The sequence below is a fragment of the Macaca thibetana genome, chromosome 2 (assembly GCF_024542745.1).
Source record: "Macaca thibetana thibetana isolate TM-01 chromosome 2, ASM2454274v1, whole genome shotgun sequence".
NCBI classification, from domain to species: domain Eukaryota; kingdom Metazoa; phylum Chordata; class Mammalia; order Primates; family Cercopithecidae; genus Macaca; species Macaca thibetana.
The window spans coordinates 176318913-176336963 of NC_065579.1; the positions used below are offsets into that span (position 1 = coordinate 176318913).

Here is an 18051-nt window from a genome sequence, read left to right on the forward strand (position 1 = left end):
GAATAAATTCTAGAGTTATATAGCACTTCAGGGTAACTACAGTTAACAATTATTTATTGTGTATTTTTAAATAGCTAAAAGAAAAAACATTGAGTCTTCCTAGGAAATGATACATGTTTGAGGTTATGGATATGCTAATTACCCTGATTTGATAATTACACATTATATATGTGTATCAAAATATCACTCAGTACAGCATGGATATGTACGATTACCTGTCAATTTTTTCAAAGCATCTGAGTAGAAAACATGGAATGGCCAAGTAATTCTTCCTTTACTGTCTCTAGCACCTGGCTTGGTCCTCCTTTCTACCACAGGCTTTGGCTTCACTGTGCATACCAAGAACAACCCTTTAGACCACCCTGACTCCCCACCCCACCTGGGTTCCTTGGCACTCTCAACTCCAATGCCCTCCACTTCGACTCCCCACTTCCCTGCCCTTTGGCTAATCCTCGCCCTTGTCCTGACCCATAACTGCATTGCTTCGGGCTCTGCATCTCAGGCATTCCCCCGCATTCACACCTGCTCATCTTTTCAGCTCCCTTACCCAATTGTCCTAGGTGTACCCATCACACCAGTTCTCCTGCCTCATCACAGCTTCTGCCCTGATTCTTACTCTGTCCCTTTCAGTTCCAAAAAATGTTCCTATCTTCTCTATCCAGATCTCAAATACGGCCAATTACCTCAAAGTCTCTTTCTTTTGTTCCTTGGTCACCCCTATCCAGAAAACTCCAGATTTCTCTTTTCCAAATAGGTGACTTGAGTCTCACTTAAAAACTCTGCAGGGATATGCAGAGCTATACAGATTCAGGGTGCCAATCATTCATGATTTACAGCCTCAGCTTAAAATAAGTCTGCAACCTTTTCCCATTTCTCACAGCAGCTATTTCAAACCCTTCTCGCATCCTTTTAGCCATCCCTTCAACTATCCCATTCACTTGCTCAGAAGAGTATCAGAAAGAGTACTTCAGAAGAGCTCAGAAAGCCTTGTTTTTCAGAGAGACACTCCCTCACAGTCCTGTCACTACTTGCATCACAACAGCCATAGCAACAACAGCAGCAGCAGCATCTAGCCCACTTCCTTCACTGACCCTTGCAAAAAGGAGCAACAATTCCACCTCCCAAAGCTAATTCCTTCACCAGAGCACCAGTTCATAATCCTCGGTGTCCCTCACCGAGGAACCTCAGTTGCTGATCTGGCCCTTCCATGAGCTTCCACCATTCAAAAGTATATCCAGAGACAGCCTTTTCCTCTGTCCTCATTACTAACCTCCTTAGAAAGGAGTTACCAATCCTCCCCATTTCTTTCCCTTTGCTCCCAATCACTTCCTAAGTCCCAACAATTGGGCTGCCTCCCCAGTAATCCTAACCATGACCTTTCAGAGGCACCATTCTAATGACTAATCAATCCAATGGACTGTTCTTCTGTCCTGATCTTAAATGATGTGTCTGCAGAATGTGAGACGGAATCTCTTCCTGAAAACCATTCTTCCTTTAGATTCCACAGCATCACTCTGAGGTTTCCCTTCTTACTCTCTGAATACTCTCTTCATCTCTTTCACATTCACTTCTTGTAGCCATTCCTCATATATCATGCTCCTCCAATTTCCAGCCTATATCAGCTTTTCCTTCATGCTCTTATGAAATCTCTTGCCCACAGACTCAAATATTCAGACGATGATCCTCAGATTTGCATCCCTAGCTCAGATTCCTAAACTATATGGCAAGGCGGCAATCATTTTACCAAGTACCTTCTCTGTGTCAGGCATTGTACAATACTTAACATGTTATCTCAGTTAATTCTAAAACACCTCTGTGAAATAAGGACCCACCCCACTACAGGTCAATAAACCAGAATTCAGAGAGGTTAAATACATTCCCAAAGGTACCAAGCTACCACCTGGAAGATCTAGGATTGAAGTCCAGGCATATCTGGTTACAAAGACTGTGTTCTTTCCATCATTACACATGTAATTTCAAAACTGTTCCAAGGAGGTGCCAGGAATGGCAGGGGCAGAGAACAGTGGCTGACTGGGAAGCTCCGGGCAAATCATTCCCAACATCAACAGGGAAAACTTTGCTGTAATCTATTTATATGCGGGGTTGCAAGTACAATTATTGTTGGGGTGGGGGCACTTTTATGTTTGAAAAAGAGACGTATAAAAATCTGTACGTTAAACTGACATGATATTGCTACAACTATTTTCATTCCTGAGAAAAAAAGACAGCAAGCACTGGGAGCAATGGTGTATGCCTGTCTGTAGTCCCAGCTACTCAGGAGACTGAGGTGAGCGAATTGCTTGAGCCCAGGAGTTTGAGGCCAGCTGGATATAGCAAGACCTGTCTGTTAGAAAACAAACAGGCTGGGTGCAGTGGCTCATGCTTGCAATCCCAGCACTTTGGGAGGCTGAGGCGGGTAGATCACAAGGTCAGGAGATCCAGACCATCCTGGCTAACACGGTGAAACCCCGTCTCTACTAAAAATACAAAAAATTAGCCGAGCATGGTGGCACATGCCTGTAGTCCCAGCTATTCGGGAGGGTGAGGCAAGAGAATCGTTCGAACTCGGGAGGTAAAGATTTCAGTGAGCCGAGATCGCACCACTGTACTCACTCCAGCCTGGGCGACAGAGCGAGACTCCGTCTCAAAACAACAACAACAACAACAAACAAAGATAGCAAGCATACACTAAAGCCATAAATATTTTAAAAATCGGTTCAATAATTAATTTCCCTCTAACCAAGACAACAGTTAACACATTTAAATTTGACTACCATTTTACTCTCACTGAGAAAGAGTTGAAAATCTAATAAGGGAAGAGGAGCTACATAAAATCAAAATATGAACAGATGCATATATTTAAAATATTAATCTTACTACATAATTCTGTATTCTAAATACAGGCATTAATGTAAAGAACAATTAGTGATCATTCTTCCTCAGTGAAATATTCTTGAGCTACAATTCTTCCATTTCCACATGTCAATTATTAAACAGTGGCAACAAAAAATATGGTTCTTTGTAGTAAGTGATTTACTTATTAGAAATAAGTGTTATGTGTCATAAACATCTGATACTGATGTGCATTAAGTTGATACTTATTAATTTCATTTTATTTACAGGAATATCACAGGCATACACCAAATACTTCCTCTTAAAAGATGGTAAATCCTTCACCAAAGTTGTCTGATTAGTCATGAGCACCACTCCTAAATTGGGACCAGTGGTAGATTTTATATAAGGCAGATGCCAAGCTATGGAGAATATGCATAATAATCATCAATGTATTGAGGACTGGGTTGGAGAATCTACAACCTGTGGTCCAGATATAATAATCTTATTTAGCTCATGGTTCATTTCTGGAAGAAGACTTACTGCCATAGTTCTTTTTATGTTTTAATAGGATTTCTTTGATAAATGAAGTTTATGAATATAGCTTATAAATTCAGTACACGAATGGGAAGAATCATTCTCTCTAAATTCTCTTGCCTCTGTTCATTACCAGTGGGAGTTGTGTCAAGTGACTTAATTTGAGATTTGCTTTTTTCAACTATATACAAAGGGATATAAATTCCGTTTAACACTGTGCATAGAATATACACATTGATTTTTTTCTTTTGAACTAAATATTCTAAAATGACAGCGAAAGGGTGGTTTTTTTTGTTTTTTGGTTTTTTTTTGTTTTTTTTTTTTTTTTTTTTTTTTTTTTTGCAAAATACACTTATACAAGTAGGATTTACTCAAATGAAATTTAAGAAATGGAAATATTCAGCTCCTTGGATTTGTCATTCTGCATAGAATATACATGACAGACTTTTTTTTTTTTTTTTTTTTTTGAGATATAGTCTGGCTCTGTCGCCCAGGCTGGAGGGCAATGATGCGATCTCGGCTCACTGCAAGCTCCACCTCCCGGGTTCACGCCATTCTCCTGCCTCAGCCTCCCAAGTATCTGGGACTACAGGCGCCCGCTACCACGCCCATCTAATTTTTTGTATTTTTAGTAGAGACAGGGTTTCATCGTGTTAGCCAGGATGGTCTCGATCTCCTGACCTTGTGATCCGCCTGCCTCGGCCTCCCAAAGTGCTGGGATTACAGGCGTGAGCCAACGCGCCCGGCCGGCAAGGGTGTGTTATTTTGTTGTTGTTTTTAGTTATAAGTACAAAGACAAGACGAGAACAGATATAACTGGTGATACAGCTTGGATGTTTGCCCCTCACACTGACATATAATCCCCAGTGTTGGAGGAGGGGCCTGGCGGGAGGTGTCTGGGTCATGGGCGCAGAACCCTCACGGACGGCTTTGTGCTGTCCTTGCAACAGCGAGTGAGTTCTGGTGAGATCTGGTTGTTTAGAAGTATGTGGCAGCTTTCCCCTCTCTCTCACTCCTGCTCTTGCTATGGGACATGTCTGCTCCTTCTTTGCCTTCTGCTATGATTTCCACCAGAAGCTGAGCAGATGTTGGTGCCATGCTTTCTGTAAAGCCTGCAGAACTGTGAGCCAATGAAACCTCTTTTCTTTATAAATTACCCAGCCTCAGGTATTTCTTTATAGCAATGCAAAAATGGCCAGACATAGCAGGCAAGAGATTTCAGAAAAGGTTAGGAAGGCAAAAGCAGACAGATGCATAGTAAATGAGCAGAGAAAGCTTCTACCTAAGTGACTGCAAGAAGGGACTCTGAACCTAAGGGGAACAAAACAATCCATCACATAGGCAATCTGAAATGACTTCGGATTTCAAGACACTAGGTACCACTTAAGGCAGTGTCAGACATGGGATTAAAACTAAGAGTTTGCTTAAAAATCTTCACATAGAAAAGTTGAGCCCAAGGGCTCTTCCTTCACCCAAACAGTAAGATAATCCTCCCTACTTTCCACCACTAATGCTCCCAAGAAAAAATAAAAACAGAAAAACTAAAAAAACCCTGAAGATATTAAGGGTTTTGGAGAAACTTAATTTGAGATCAAAGGGACATCCACAGGGAAATGTCTGGATCATCGATAAAGTCTGGAACTCTAGATGGATGTCAGATAAAGACACAGGAGCCAAAAGATGACACCAAAAGACTGGAAGATATTACTTCAGAGGTCTGACACTGAGGAGAACTGAAGATTTTGAGAAACATCTTCATGAAAAAGTATTTAGCCAAAAGAAATCAGTGACTGAAACTGAAGGAAGTAGCCAGAGGTAGGGATGGGACCAAGAAAGGACAATATCACAGAAGCAAAAATAAACCAAAGAACATTTCTAAAAAGGAGAGAAAGACTTGGAAAAAAAGTGTTTCAATTGGTTAAATAGAATGAGAACCAGGGAAAAGTTACTGAATGTGGTCAGCGAAAGGTCACTGGTGAACATGAATGTAACTGGTTTCATGGAATAGCTTTCATTCAATCAGCGACTACGTACTGAGCATCCATGACACATGTGCCAGACACAGTACCAGGCTTCCCATGTCAGAAGGAACTAAAAGAGAAACAGGAATCAGAGCAGAAAGCATTAAGAACTGAACAATGCTTAAGACAGACTTTCATAAGGAATTTTGAGGTAAAAGGCAGGAGTAAAGTAAAATAACAGACCGAAAGGAAAGGAAACCAGACTCACAAAAATAAAACAAAAACATTGTTTTTAATTTTATATATTTAAAGAGAAACAGAGACCTGATGCAAATCAGAAGCCAGTGAAGATGGATGGATAGCAGTAGTCAAGGCAAGGCCCAAGGAAAGGCAGTAAAGTAAGGACACCAATACCACTGCTCATGGTATAGTCAAGGTGGGGGCTTAAGGGAATTTAGCCTTACAAGGGAGAAAGGGATAAATATTCATCTGATATAGGTAGAAGAGAGCAGGGCATAACACAAAGTAGATGTGAATAAAGAAAGAGTTTAAGGCTACAAGACAATGATAGAATGTGGACTAAATTTCTGGAAGCATCTCCAGCTAGATTAAAAACCTTATTAACATAAAATACGTATTCCAGTAGAATAGAGGTAAATGTTAGAAGTAGCCACTGATGTTAGCAAAATAGCAAAATTTGTGTAGCATGTAAGTGGTATTTTAACAATCAAAAATTTAATGATGTCCCAAGTTAATATAAAACATAATCTAAAATTGTTTAAAAATACAATTAATTTTTGTAGCTCAAACTTGTCTTGCAACCAACAATCTTCAACATCATCACTGGGTATCTCAAGGTCAAACACAAAAAGAAGACTATATAAGGTTATGTTTACATAAATCTGTTATGGTTCTGATCAAGTGGGAAATACTGCACATTTTTTCTCTTATCACAGAAAGCATTATAAAATTTAAGTTATGTTACCAAAATACATATTTGTTATGATGCCTGGTAGCAGCAGCCCCTGAACAACTGGGTCTGTGTGGCTAGGTTGAAGAAACCCTACCAGTAGCTTCCAGAAGGTTTTTTTAAAAGTTACATGAGCCAAAATGCACAGGATACCCCAGAAAAAGTGCCACGATGTCCTTTCTATTATGGGATAACTGCAGTTTCCATATATAAGTAAGCTTATGGGCTTCAAATCACAAGAGAAACAGTCTCATGACTGCATGGTATTTACTTAGGGGCTTAGATGCCAAAATAAAATTATCCTCGGCACTCAAAACAAGATGTTAAGAATGGACAGAAAAGATTGTTAGCATAGAGGCCCAGCTATTCTATTTGCCAAATAGATTTACTGAATCCACAGAGACGTAACTTTCAGAGCCTCTGTAGGTGGAAAACAGCACTACTGGAAATAAGAGCCTGAATTTCTTCAAGTTTGAACACTAAAGATTTATTTAGGTGAAGGTATAGCTAAAATAAACCATCAGGTATAGGCTAAATGGGGAAAGAAGCAGAGACTAAGAGAAGAAAAGGGAGCAAGGAAAGCAGGAAGGTTTGGTAAAGGTCAAGAGTGAGTACAGAGGAAACAAGGGATTAAGAGACGGAATGACAAAAGCTGATAACCAAAGAAACTTGGAAGTTTGAGATCTCAGATGTAACAGCCTTCCTATGAAACAACACAAGGGCAAGTTTCGTTTATTGCATTAGAAGTAAAAGTCTTGAGTAGGGAAACTCGAAGCATGTACAAACTGAAAAAGCAGCAGCAGCTATAGAGCCCATACAATGGTAAACCAGCAGGCTGGCTAGCAACTGATCGCAGAAGAGAAGTGAGATACATGATAAAACCGCCAGGAGAAGGATTTGGTAGCCAGACTCACAAAGGAGTAAAGAAAGGAAAGCAAGGTGATCTTCATTTTTTCCTTTCAATAATTTTTTTTATTATAATGGAGAAGGTAGACATAAAGAAAACAACTTTGTCTTTATAATGTGTAATGCGCTGGGAATTATATAGTTTTTAAAAATATTACAAAGTGCCCATATCAGTCATGAAGAATTGAGATGACATTTTAGTCTTTCTACTGACCAAGCTAATTTATTCTGAAATTCCCAGAAGATTCCAATTTTCTCCTTGACTGTCACAAATCATGTGAAAAGAAAGCAACTGGGACCAAAAGCCATGATTGTGGGATAGCTACCAAAACACGATCACATACCTAGAAATTGGAAACATCAAATTTCTAGAAAATCACTTATGAATAAAAAGAGAGATCACAAGGTTTAGTGGTTTTCAAGGATTTTCAACTACTCATGGAGAATTCCCTATGTAGGTGTGTAGGTATCTACTTTTTGTGCTTGTCCTCTTAGAGAAGCCAAGAATGACATGCAAGCTAACCGAAACACACCTAACACAGAGCAATGATATGTAGAAACAGATTATTAACTTCTACCCTCCAAAAGCACTATTACTTTGCAACATCTCAGAAAACTCATAAATCCCAGAACTTCCTAGGAAAAAGACCATGGAGGTCATGTAATCTGACTTACAGATTAGCAAACAAAGACATAGAGAAGTTAAATGCCTCAGCTGAAGATCACACAGTTGGGTTAGTGGCAAAGCCAAGAACACCAGTCTGTATACTCCCTTCTCAGAGCCTTTCCCCACCCGTCCAGACCCCCATCCCACCTCCCGATGCAAGTGTCCGACAAAGCCGGGCTGGATTTCCACAAAAAGTAATTACACCGTGTTCTTTTTGAAATGTAAAATAAGATGATAGAATCTAAAAGAATTAACAGTAATTTAAGATATTTACTTGATATAAAGTAATATTAATTTAAAACTATACCTTTACTGCTTCTGATGAAAGTACATTTTCCTTTTTCTGACTTGTGCTCATGGGCTCATTTTCAACACTGAAAAATAAAAACCACAGTTTCTTTTGAAATTAAAACTACTAAACTAAAAGTTTTCTGTATTTAAACCTAAACTGAAAGGTCCTTTATCTTCCATGCCCAAAGACTGATACACCATGTTATACCAAGGATATATTGACTTGAATCTCTAAACTCAAAAAATGCATTCAAAAATGTTCATCTAGGCTTCAGATATTTGTGAGAACTCATTGTGCCTCATATTTTCTTATACAAATAGTCAACATCACAGTAACGATATATCTGAACAAAAGAGCACCTGTGTATTACTTTCATAACACTGGCAAGTGCTAGCACTCTAAGATATTATTTACGTGAAGGTTCCCCACAGCCAGATCTTTTTTTAATGCCTATGCTGGGTGTTATTTGGAACAGAATGCATTTCTATTCAGCAAATCACTATAAACATTTAGGTCTATCTAGTGAATTCTGGGAATACTCAAAAATAGATGTAGGCTAATCTAGCCCCAAACGTGTTCCAGATGGCACCTTAAAATCTGATTTCCCAGATAGTTACTTCTAACTGTCTTTAGTCTGGAATACCTCCTCAGATGCCTTTTGGGATGTCATTATAAACTAGTTTCCCAAGACACATTTAAGATTTTTTTTTCTTTTTTAGAGATAGTCTTGTTCTGTTGCCCAGGCTGGAGTGCAGTGGTGCAATCATAGCTCACTGCGACCTCCTGGGCTCAAGCAATCCTCCTGGCTCATCCTCCTAAGTAGCTAAGACTACAGTGCATGCTACCATGCCCAGTTATTTCATTTTTTGTAGAGATGGGGGTCTCAACTATGTTGCCCAGGCTGGTCTTGAACTCCTGGCCTTAAGTGATCCTCCAACCTTGGCCCAAAGTGCTCGGATTACAGGCATGAGTCACTGCGCCCAGCTTCCAGATCTAAATATTTATATCTCTTTTTAAACATTATCCTGTTTTCATACTTTCATAATACTAGACAAATTAAGTAGCTTCACTCTAAAGATTATTGACTCTCTACCATATGCCAAGGATTGTGCTTAGCCTTAAGGATATAAAAATGAGTACGTCAGGTTCTTTGCAAAACTCTGTCTAGTTGGAGAGACTAATACATAAACCTTAATACAGTTTCATAAGAGTTATAATTGCTAAATGAACAAAATTCTATGAAGCATAAAAGAAACAAGGAACAACCAATTCTACTTGCTCAGTAAAGTACCCTCAGAGGAGGTGCAAAAGCAGGTGGTAATAGAGAATCAGGCATTTTCTGAAAACCAAGTTTTATTTGTTTGCTTTTAATATAAGTCTGGAGCACAGAGCTTGCGAAGGACAGAGGTAATCCTCCAAGGGATGAGACTGAGACCAAAAATTAGTGGATCCCAGACTATGAAGACCAGGCCTGACCTGTTACAAAATCTGACCTTTGTCCTACATGCAGTGGGAAGCCTTCAAGGAGGGGACAAGCATAAGCAGGAGGATGACTGAGAGTGGGCCAGATGTCGAATAGTGGTCACTGGTGGTGGAAGGCCTGGAAAGGAGGAAGTATATAAAGGCCGTCCCAAAGCAGATCAGATGGAAAGACAGGACACGATTTATGCCATTTAGATTTTCTATCCATAAAAGTCTATGTTATTATGCACAGTATCCAAGAAACAAATGGTCATGGTCAAAATATGGAAACAAAAAATAAATCATGAACACCTGGAAAATACAATGGATAAAATGTCATTAAGTCCAAGACTCCATGCACAAACACATGGACCAAACAGATACAGCTAGACAGATCCTTAAACCTTCTAAATGTCAATAGAAAAAGTGTATATATATATATATATATATATACACACACACACACACACACACACATATATATACACACACACACATATATATAAACACATAAGCTGTGTGTTAAACACATAAAAAATTCTGTGGGGCAATTCAGGAATAAAATCAAGAACAATAGAAAATATTGTACAATACAGAATTGCAACCTGTACATATGTATAAAATAAGAATGTCTCATAATTGCTTCTTTAAAAGTGAATAAGTTCTTATCTCTTTTTTCTATTTTACTAGTCTTTATCTTTTGCCAAAAGGCTGTTTACGATTCAGTTTTTGGTTTTTTTTTTTTTTTTTGAAGTAAATGTGAATTGATTTTGGTCTATTTCAGCTCAAATTAACAAAAACAAACTGGCAAATACATATAAAAAGATCATGTTATAAAGATTTGGGGTATAATTAAGAATAATGCTGACCTCGACAAGTGATCTAACTACAATCTATTTTGAATGATCTACCTAAAAACTATCTAAACATACAACATCTAATTTTAGTCTCCTAGTTCATGCTTCAGGATTCCTGAAATTCTGCTTCATTTGGTGTGTTTACAGGATTTTCTATAAACCTCCTGCCTAAGACTGTAAATGAAAACGGTAAAGGTTTCCTTTCTAATATAAAAGCTCTCCAGAAAATGCAGCTAAGTTCATGAGATTATGGCAGAACTCAGTCTTTTCAAGTACCAGTAATCACTTCCAAGTACAGACTACAGACACACACACACATTCCAGAAAAACACAGCAGGAAATCAGCATGTAAGTACTGAGCAAACAATGAAAGAATTTAAGTTAAAATCACCAAAAGAAAAATTACTTGATATTTCTTAAAATTCTCCCTTATATCCTTTAAGTTGCATGATTCTTATTACTAAACCAAAATTTTAAAATGTGTTGAGTTTTAAAGCAAACGACATATTTTAAAATTTTGGTTGACTGATAAAAATCATTGCTTTTATTAAAATTTCAACGCTTTGCTACATGAAACATTCTTAGCATAGATAACATTATTCATGCCCTAGCTCCTGATATAACTGTTACCCATAACCACTTGACATTACTAGAATATACCAAAGTTTACACACCTACAAATCACTTTAATCTGCTGCTTGCAACATCCTTCCCAGCCTAGTTCTCTAAATCCTTTACAGCCTAGTTCTGGTTTTACTTGTATTTTTTGTGCTCTCACTGCATGTAGCAATACCTCCCACATATTTGCCACTCTTTATCATTAACAGCTAGTTGTCCATCTTCCCAATGAGAATATAAACTTATTAATTCAGAAGATGTATCATTCATGTCTGTATCCCAGAGCCTGGCATCCCACCCGGCACCACGAAGGCACTCAAATAGTATTTGTTAGATGACTTTTAAAAAATAACCTATAACCAGGCCAGGTGTAGTGTGGCCTGTAATCCCAATACTTTGGGAGGCTGAGGCAGGCAGATGGCTTAAGATTAGGAGTTCGAGACCAGCCTGGGCAACATGGCAACCTTGTCTTGACAAAACAAAACAAAACAAAACAAAACAAAACGCTGGGCATGGTGGTGCGCGTTTGTAGTCCCAGCTATTCAGGATGACACTGTACTCCACCTGGGTGATAGAGTGAGACCCTGTCTCAAAAAAAAAAAAAAAAATCTATAACCATATTTCCATTTGTGCCTGCTTACCTTCATCAGAAAACACTGTTACACTGGGAACAATATAATTATAACATCAGTCTTTTTTTCTCAAGGAGGTAGCATATAAGTCTCTTGAAAGAATATGCCAGCCATTCCTATCCTACAACATACTTCTCTAAAACCATTAAGTAGGGAGTGGGGCTGGTGGGAAAAAATCACTCAACAAGAACAAGGTCATTTTTATTCAAAAATAAAACAAAACACACAAAAATGAGAACACAGCAGCTAAATATACTCAAAAACAGTGAACACTCAGATGTCTGCTTAGTACAAATATAATATAAAATAAAATTAAAAGGGCTCAAAAGGCTTGGGGTGATATTTTCAGTCTCTTAAAAAATAAATACCAAGGAGAGAGAAACATGTTCGCCTCAAACTTCATGAGAGACCACAATCCATTCCTATTGTTTGCTCACAATTTAACCCCCTTTGGGACCCAGGGTATTTCAATTAGGAATATTTTTAGAAAGCAGACATTTTATTCATGGCAGAGGGTGAAAAGCAGAATTCAAAATCACACGTAGGCACAAATAAAACCACCTAACATTTCTAAATAGCCTCATCTTAGCTAACAGAACTTTAAGAATTAATCTTTCAAAATAGCTCAAATATGAAGGTCAATGTAACATAAAAGCCCCTCATCTTTCAAGTAACTTTATTTGGACCATGCCTGAAAATGAATTCAACATATAGTTATTTAGCCTTTATGTGACTCTGTGCCAGACATAAAATATTTTTCATCAGCAATGCAAAAAAAGGATCACTTTAACCTTCTAAATTTCAAATAATTTACATAAAGGAGAACTCCTAACCTGTCACTGAAGATATATTATTTTCTTAAAATTAAATTATAACAAGATTCCCTAACCAATAGCAGAAAAGCAGCGGAAAACTGGGCGGAAGAACTCACCCACTCAACAAACTACTAGTGCACACATGTATGTGTCAGGCACCGTTCTTGGTGCTGGGGGTTGCACAATGTACAAACCAGACAGGTCCTTGCCCTCATTCTTTCAGAACTCATGTCTATATTCATCGGAATCACCTGGGGTATCTATGTTTCTCAAACAGATTTCTGGGCCTGATTGTCAAGGAATCCAGTTGGAACGGGGTCCAGGAATCTCCATTTTGAGCTACACATCACCCTTTACCCCAGGTTGTTCTAAGGCAGGTGGCCCTCTGACCCCATTCTTGATAAACAATGGTCTGAGAGCCTCTCTATCTTTAGCTGACATCAACAACTGATAGATGTAGAGGGAAGAGAAAAATCTGACCAGGAGGATCTCCACTTATTATTTAAATATGTTAAGTGTGGCTAAAGATTAGGTAACAATTATTTAGAAAACACTACCCATTTTCCAACACTGCTGTTCAGCAAAGCTCCTCCATCCAGAAAAGCAGTGTTGCCCTAATGAGCACATATAGCACTGAAAGTATAGGGTGGGACCTGGAAGGAAAAAATTCCCCTCGTTCAGTCCATACCACAGACTGGAGCACAAGGGAAGCTTCCGGGCCTCTCTCAAAGAGTCAATTTCTCATGAGGTAAGAAAACACCTTCTTGGATGGCCACAGGACAGACGCACAGAAACAAAGGGTACACTCAGTGGAGGGTGTAAGGGAGAGTAAAGCTTTCCTCCCCTCCTGTAAGCACCTGTTGGGCACCTCCTCCTCCTATGCCTTTCTCTCACACATAACCGTGACTGCATCAGGAAAATCTGGAAACGGTAAAGACCTCAATACAGCTTCCGTAAGCGTCTTCTGGAGGCTTGTCTACTTCTCTATGGATGCCAGAGTCTACGAATTCTTGCCCTTTTGAGAGAGGAAGAGATCGTTGGTGCTAATGCCATCACTGGCAGCAATTCAGAGCACCCCCAAATATGAGGTCACTTAACATAAGGTAGTCCCTAATTTGGGAATGCTCTTACATCTAAACAGCACACCCCAACCCTCTGTCCACAGGGACATTTCTCCACTTCCAGGGCCGATTTACCTTCTCTCCTTTGTTTCCAATTCCACTCAAAACTGATGCTGCCTGAAAGTATCCTCCCACTTGAGATTTTCACTTCTACTACATGAGGTGTGGTATACAGTAGAAGAATCAGCAATACTGTTGAGAACAGGGAAAAAGAATCAGGGCAAATCTCCCCATCATTTTATCTTCCCCCACTACCGTAAAACTGCTGGTTCCAAAAGCCTGGTCCACTCAGCAGCACCTCTCCTTCTACCTCAGCTTCATTAGGCCTTTCCTTCCTGGTATGTCCCTCCTCACCACACAGCCCACCTGACCCAACTCCTGTGATGAAGTCCTAAAAGTAGCCAGAACCTATCCTTCCCTTAAAATGTGATCAAATAATACCCCAGTCTTCCAGGTGAGACTTTCCCTTGGACTAAATGAAAAATAATGCAGAACAAGACGAGATCTTTACCCATCCACTCCCTCTCCCTCTGTCATAAGTAGTAAAATGCTTTGCAACAACTCAGAATGAACTTTTGTCTGTTTCAGAGACAGCACCTTGAGGACAAAATGCACTTGTCAAAATGAACGTTTTGGGATCTGATTTTACAACCATGTAAATTAAAAAGGTTCAGACCAGCTGATATGAGATCTCTGTCAGATCTAAAATCCCACATTGCTATGTTCTACAACAGAAGAATGGGTGGGAAAAAAACAGGCAGACTAAACTTGAGGCTTTTCTGGTAAAAGATGAGAAAGACTACGGCCAAGAAACCAACTTAGATCAAAACTAGCATGAGGGCACCATAACAAAGAGGCAGAAATGTCTACCGTTCCTTATTTCAAAATGACTGAGGCTCGCTCTGGGCCTGCCCTCTATTCCCTCAGATTCCACCTCTTGGCCCTCTTTTGGGTCCTTAAATACAGCAAGGACTTCATCCTCACACCCTCCCAAAGGGTCTGCTCAAGCCATGGGATCTACATTACCCTTGGGATATTTTTCTTAGAAATATAGCCTCACGTGACAAGTTCTATAATTTTCTTTGTTCAAAGCTATACTGCAGATGCATTATGGATTAAATTGACTTTTGTGCACCGGCCTGGAGCACCATCCAGCAGGTCCAATGATATGGGAAGAAAGATAGAGTTCCACAACAATGATTTGCAAACCACCATCTGGAAAACTGTCCATTCACAAATGGTGTCTGCCAGCAGTAGAGTGGTACTTGTATTTTTTTAATGGCTATTAACAGAATATAAAACAGGTGGTTATGGCACTATTTCTGGGCTTCAAATTAAAAGGTAACTAAAAGCTGCAATTTTAAGGCACTCAAACAGCATATATTTTAGCCCAAACATCTGGCAGTTGCATGATTTCAAAATTCTAGAGAAAAATCAGGAGGAGAGAGGAAAGGTAGGCATGATTATGAGGCTCTGTTGCTTCACAATCTGAGACTTCTGACACTCCTTTTCTCTATAATGTCAGTCCTCTCCTATAATTTATGTATCTACCTTGAGGCTGCCTTATTTCCTGTCCCCCAACTCACCCACCCAAAATAAGATCCATAATTACAGTTAAATCACAGGCTGCAGAGTGAGAATCTCAGTACGTCTGAGATGTGCCTGAGCTGTCTACCATACATGTGTTGTGAGTGATTGCTCCATTCTCCCCAAGTTCTCCATCCACCTCATAACCTTCAGATTCTGAATGTTTGACTCACCCCCGCAAGATTCAATACCCTGAATCTCTTGCTGTGATGTGAACTCACAACAGTATTTTAGCTGCTTTCTAAAATGGAGCATTCATTCACATATCTTTCAACAAACTGTTCTGAGGACAGGGAACTGGAGACCCGAGATTGTGCCCTCGCAAAGCTCCCCAGAATCTGACCTGGGCTGACCTCCCCTCCAACTGAAATCCTTCCTCCTCTGTAAATTCTTCCAGACACAGATAAACAGATAATATATATGTGAATATAAAAACACATTTACAAACACATATAAACACATGCCCAGTGATACTTTCCAAAAGTAAACTCATCATTTCAACTCCTTACTATGAACTAACAAGTCCTACCTCATTGGCCCCTGGCTCTCTTCCCCATGTCACTAACACCCACTCCTCCTCTAATTCTGTGTCTCTGTCCACACTGGCATCTGTGCCACATGATTGTGCCCCAGGACCTTCTAATTGAATGTTCCTTCTGCCCAGAAAGTTCTTTCCTCAGACTTGTTCATGCCCCACTCCCGGATATCACCGGGGTCTTTGCTTAAATGCTACCCAATACAGACACCTTTCATGACCACCCTACCTGGACTCACCACTGTCATTATGCCCCTATCCCTCCCCATTTTATTTTTACTTCAAAGCATATTATATATTAATCTAGATATTTTCTTCCCTCCCCATTAGAATACAACCCTATGTAAGTAGAGACACATTTAGATATGCAAACAAGATTCTGAAAAGTGATGACACAACTAAGTTGTTCTAATAATTCAATTTTAAATTATTTTTACAACATATAAATAAATGTATTATTGTCAGAAATGTTACAGCACTATTGTTAAGTGAAAAAAATTCAAGTTCCAAACTCTTGAAGAAGAACTTTTACTTTTATAAAAATATTTAGACATGAAGACGTATTTAGACAAACCCATAGGGAATCATTTGAAAGAACGATATATGTTTCTGAGTGGGTAGGGTTATGAGTGTGCTTTTGCTTTTTGGTCCTCTTATAATTTTATACCTGTTTTGTAAAAGCGAATATTACTATCAAAAAGAGAAAAAAAAAAGTAGCATAGCTGATGAAAAAGAAAGCAAAAACAAGTCAGTGCAAAAAATGCAAGCAATTAAATAACAAAATACAAATACTGCAAATATTACCTAATGTTAATTCCTTTGTATCATAATATATGCAACATGGCCAAAAATTTATTTGCCTACTTAGAACAATGAAACACCATTATTATGGTTCACATTTTCAGCTCTTACTGATAAAAAGCACAATGCCATCCTTCCAGCCTGTGAAAGAGCCTTTGTGCTTTGACAAGACAATAAAAGGCAAGAGACTTTACATCTCACCTAATCTGTCCCCAGTTATTAAAACATCAAATTCAAAATACTTCATTCTTTGTCATAAGAAGCATGGTAGTTACAAGAAATTTATGATCTGCCACTGAGGTAGCAACCACCTTTGTATAAATTTTAATATGAAAGATAAAAATTTCTAGCATATCTTCTAAAAATTACATAAAACAAATATTGGTGAGACCACCCAAATACCATTTTCACTTCACTTCTGACACTGCCATTTGTACTGTTTGTCATAAATAACATATAAAATATTTTTCCTTAACTGTTTTCTGTAACTATGCTAGGGTCCATCTTGGAATTCTGCCTATTACAATGGGTTATATTTTTGTGCCAACACCTTACTTGAAAGCAGCACTTAAAAGCATATCTGATTTTAGAAGTATGCAAGTGCTATGGTTTGGATGTTTGTCCGCTCCAAAGCTCACGTTGAAATTCAACCCCCAGTGTTGGCAGTGGGGCCCAGCGGGAGGTGTTTGGGTCGTGGAGGTGAATTCCTCAGGAATAGATTAATGCCCTCCCTGGAGTGGTGGTGAGTGATTTTTCACTCTGTTAGTTCCACGAAAACTGGCTGTTAAAAAGAACCTGGCACCTCCTGACCCCTTGTTTCCTTTCTTCCCAAGTGATTCCTGTATCTTCCACCACAACTGGGAGCAGCTTGACACCCTCATCAGATGCAGATGCCCAGTCTTAACATTCCAGCCATCAGAATCGTGAGCTAAATAAATCCCTTTTCTTTATGAACTACCCAGCCTCAGGTATTCCTTTATAGCACACAGCTATGTAACAACACAGACTATGACAGCAGAAAACCTCTGTTTTGTAATCTTTTAGCAATTTTATTATTATACTTTTAAGTTCTGGGATACATGGCCGGAACTTGCAGGTTTGTTACATAGGTATACACGTGCCATGGTGGTTTGCTGCACCCATCAACCCGTCATCTACATTAGGTATTTCTCCTAATGCTATCCCTCCCCTAGACACCTCCTGACAACCCACCAATAGGCCCTGGTGTGTGATGTTCCCCTCCCTGTATCCATGTGTTCTCATTTTTCAACTCCCACTTATGAGTAAGAACATGTGGTGTTTGGTTTTCTGTTCTTGTGATAGTTTGCTGAGAATGATGGTTTCCAGCTTCATTCATGTCCCTGCAAAGGACAAAAACTCATCTTTTTTATGGCTGCATAGTATTCCATGGTGTATATGTGCCACATTTTCTTTATCTAGTCTATCATTGATGGGCATT

At 39.1% G+C, this 18051-nt stretch overlaps 1 protein-coding gene across 2 annotated transcripts in view; it reads right to left on the reverse strand.

The window, feature by feature from the left end:
• CRYBG3 (crystallin beta-gamma domain containing 3) overlaps positions 1-18051 on the reverse strand; it is a 120981-nt gene that overhangs the window by 91505 nt on the left and 11425 nt on the right. The window contains exon 2 of one of the 2 annotated variants that reach the window (XM_050782013.1): positions 8181-8247. The exons of the other annotated variant lie outside the window; for it this stretch is intronic. Coding sequence (XP_050637970.1) covers positions 8181-8247 — 67 coding nt within the window. The remainder of the gene's footprint in view (positions 1-8180; positions 8248-18051) is intronic. 2 annotated transcript variants of the gene reach the window in all.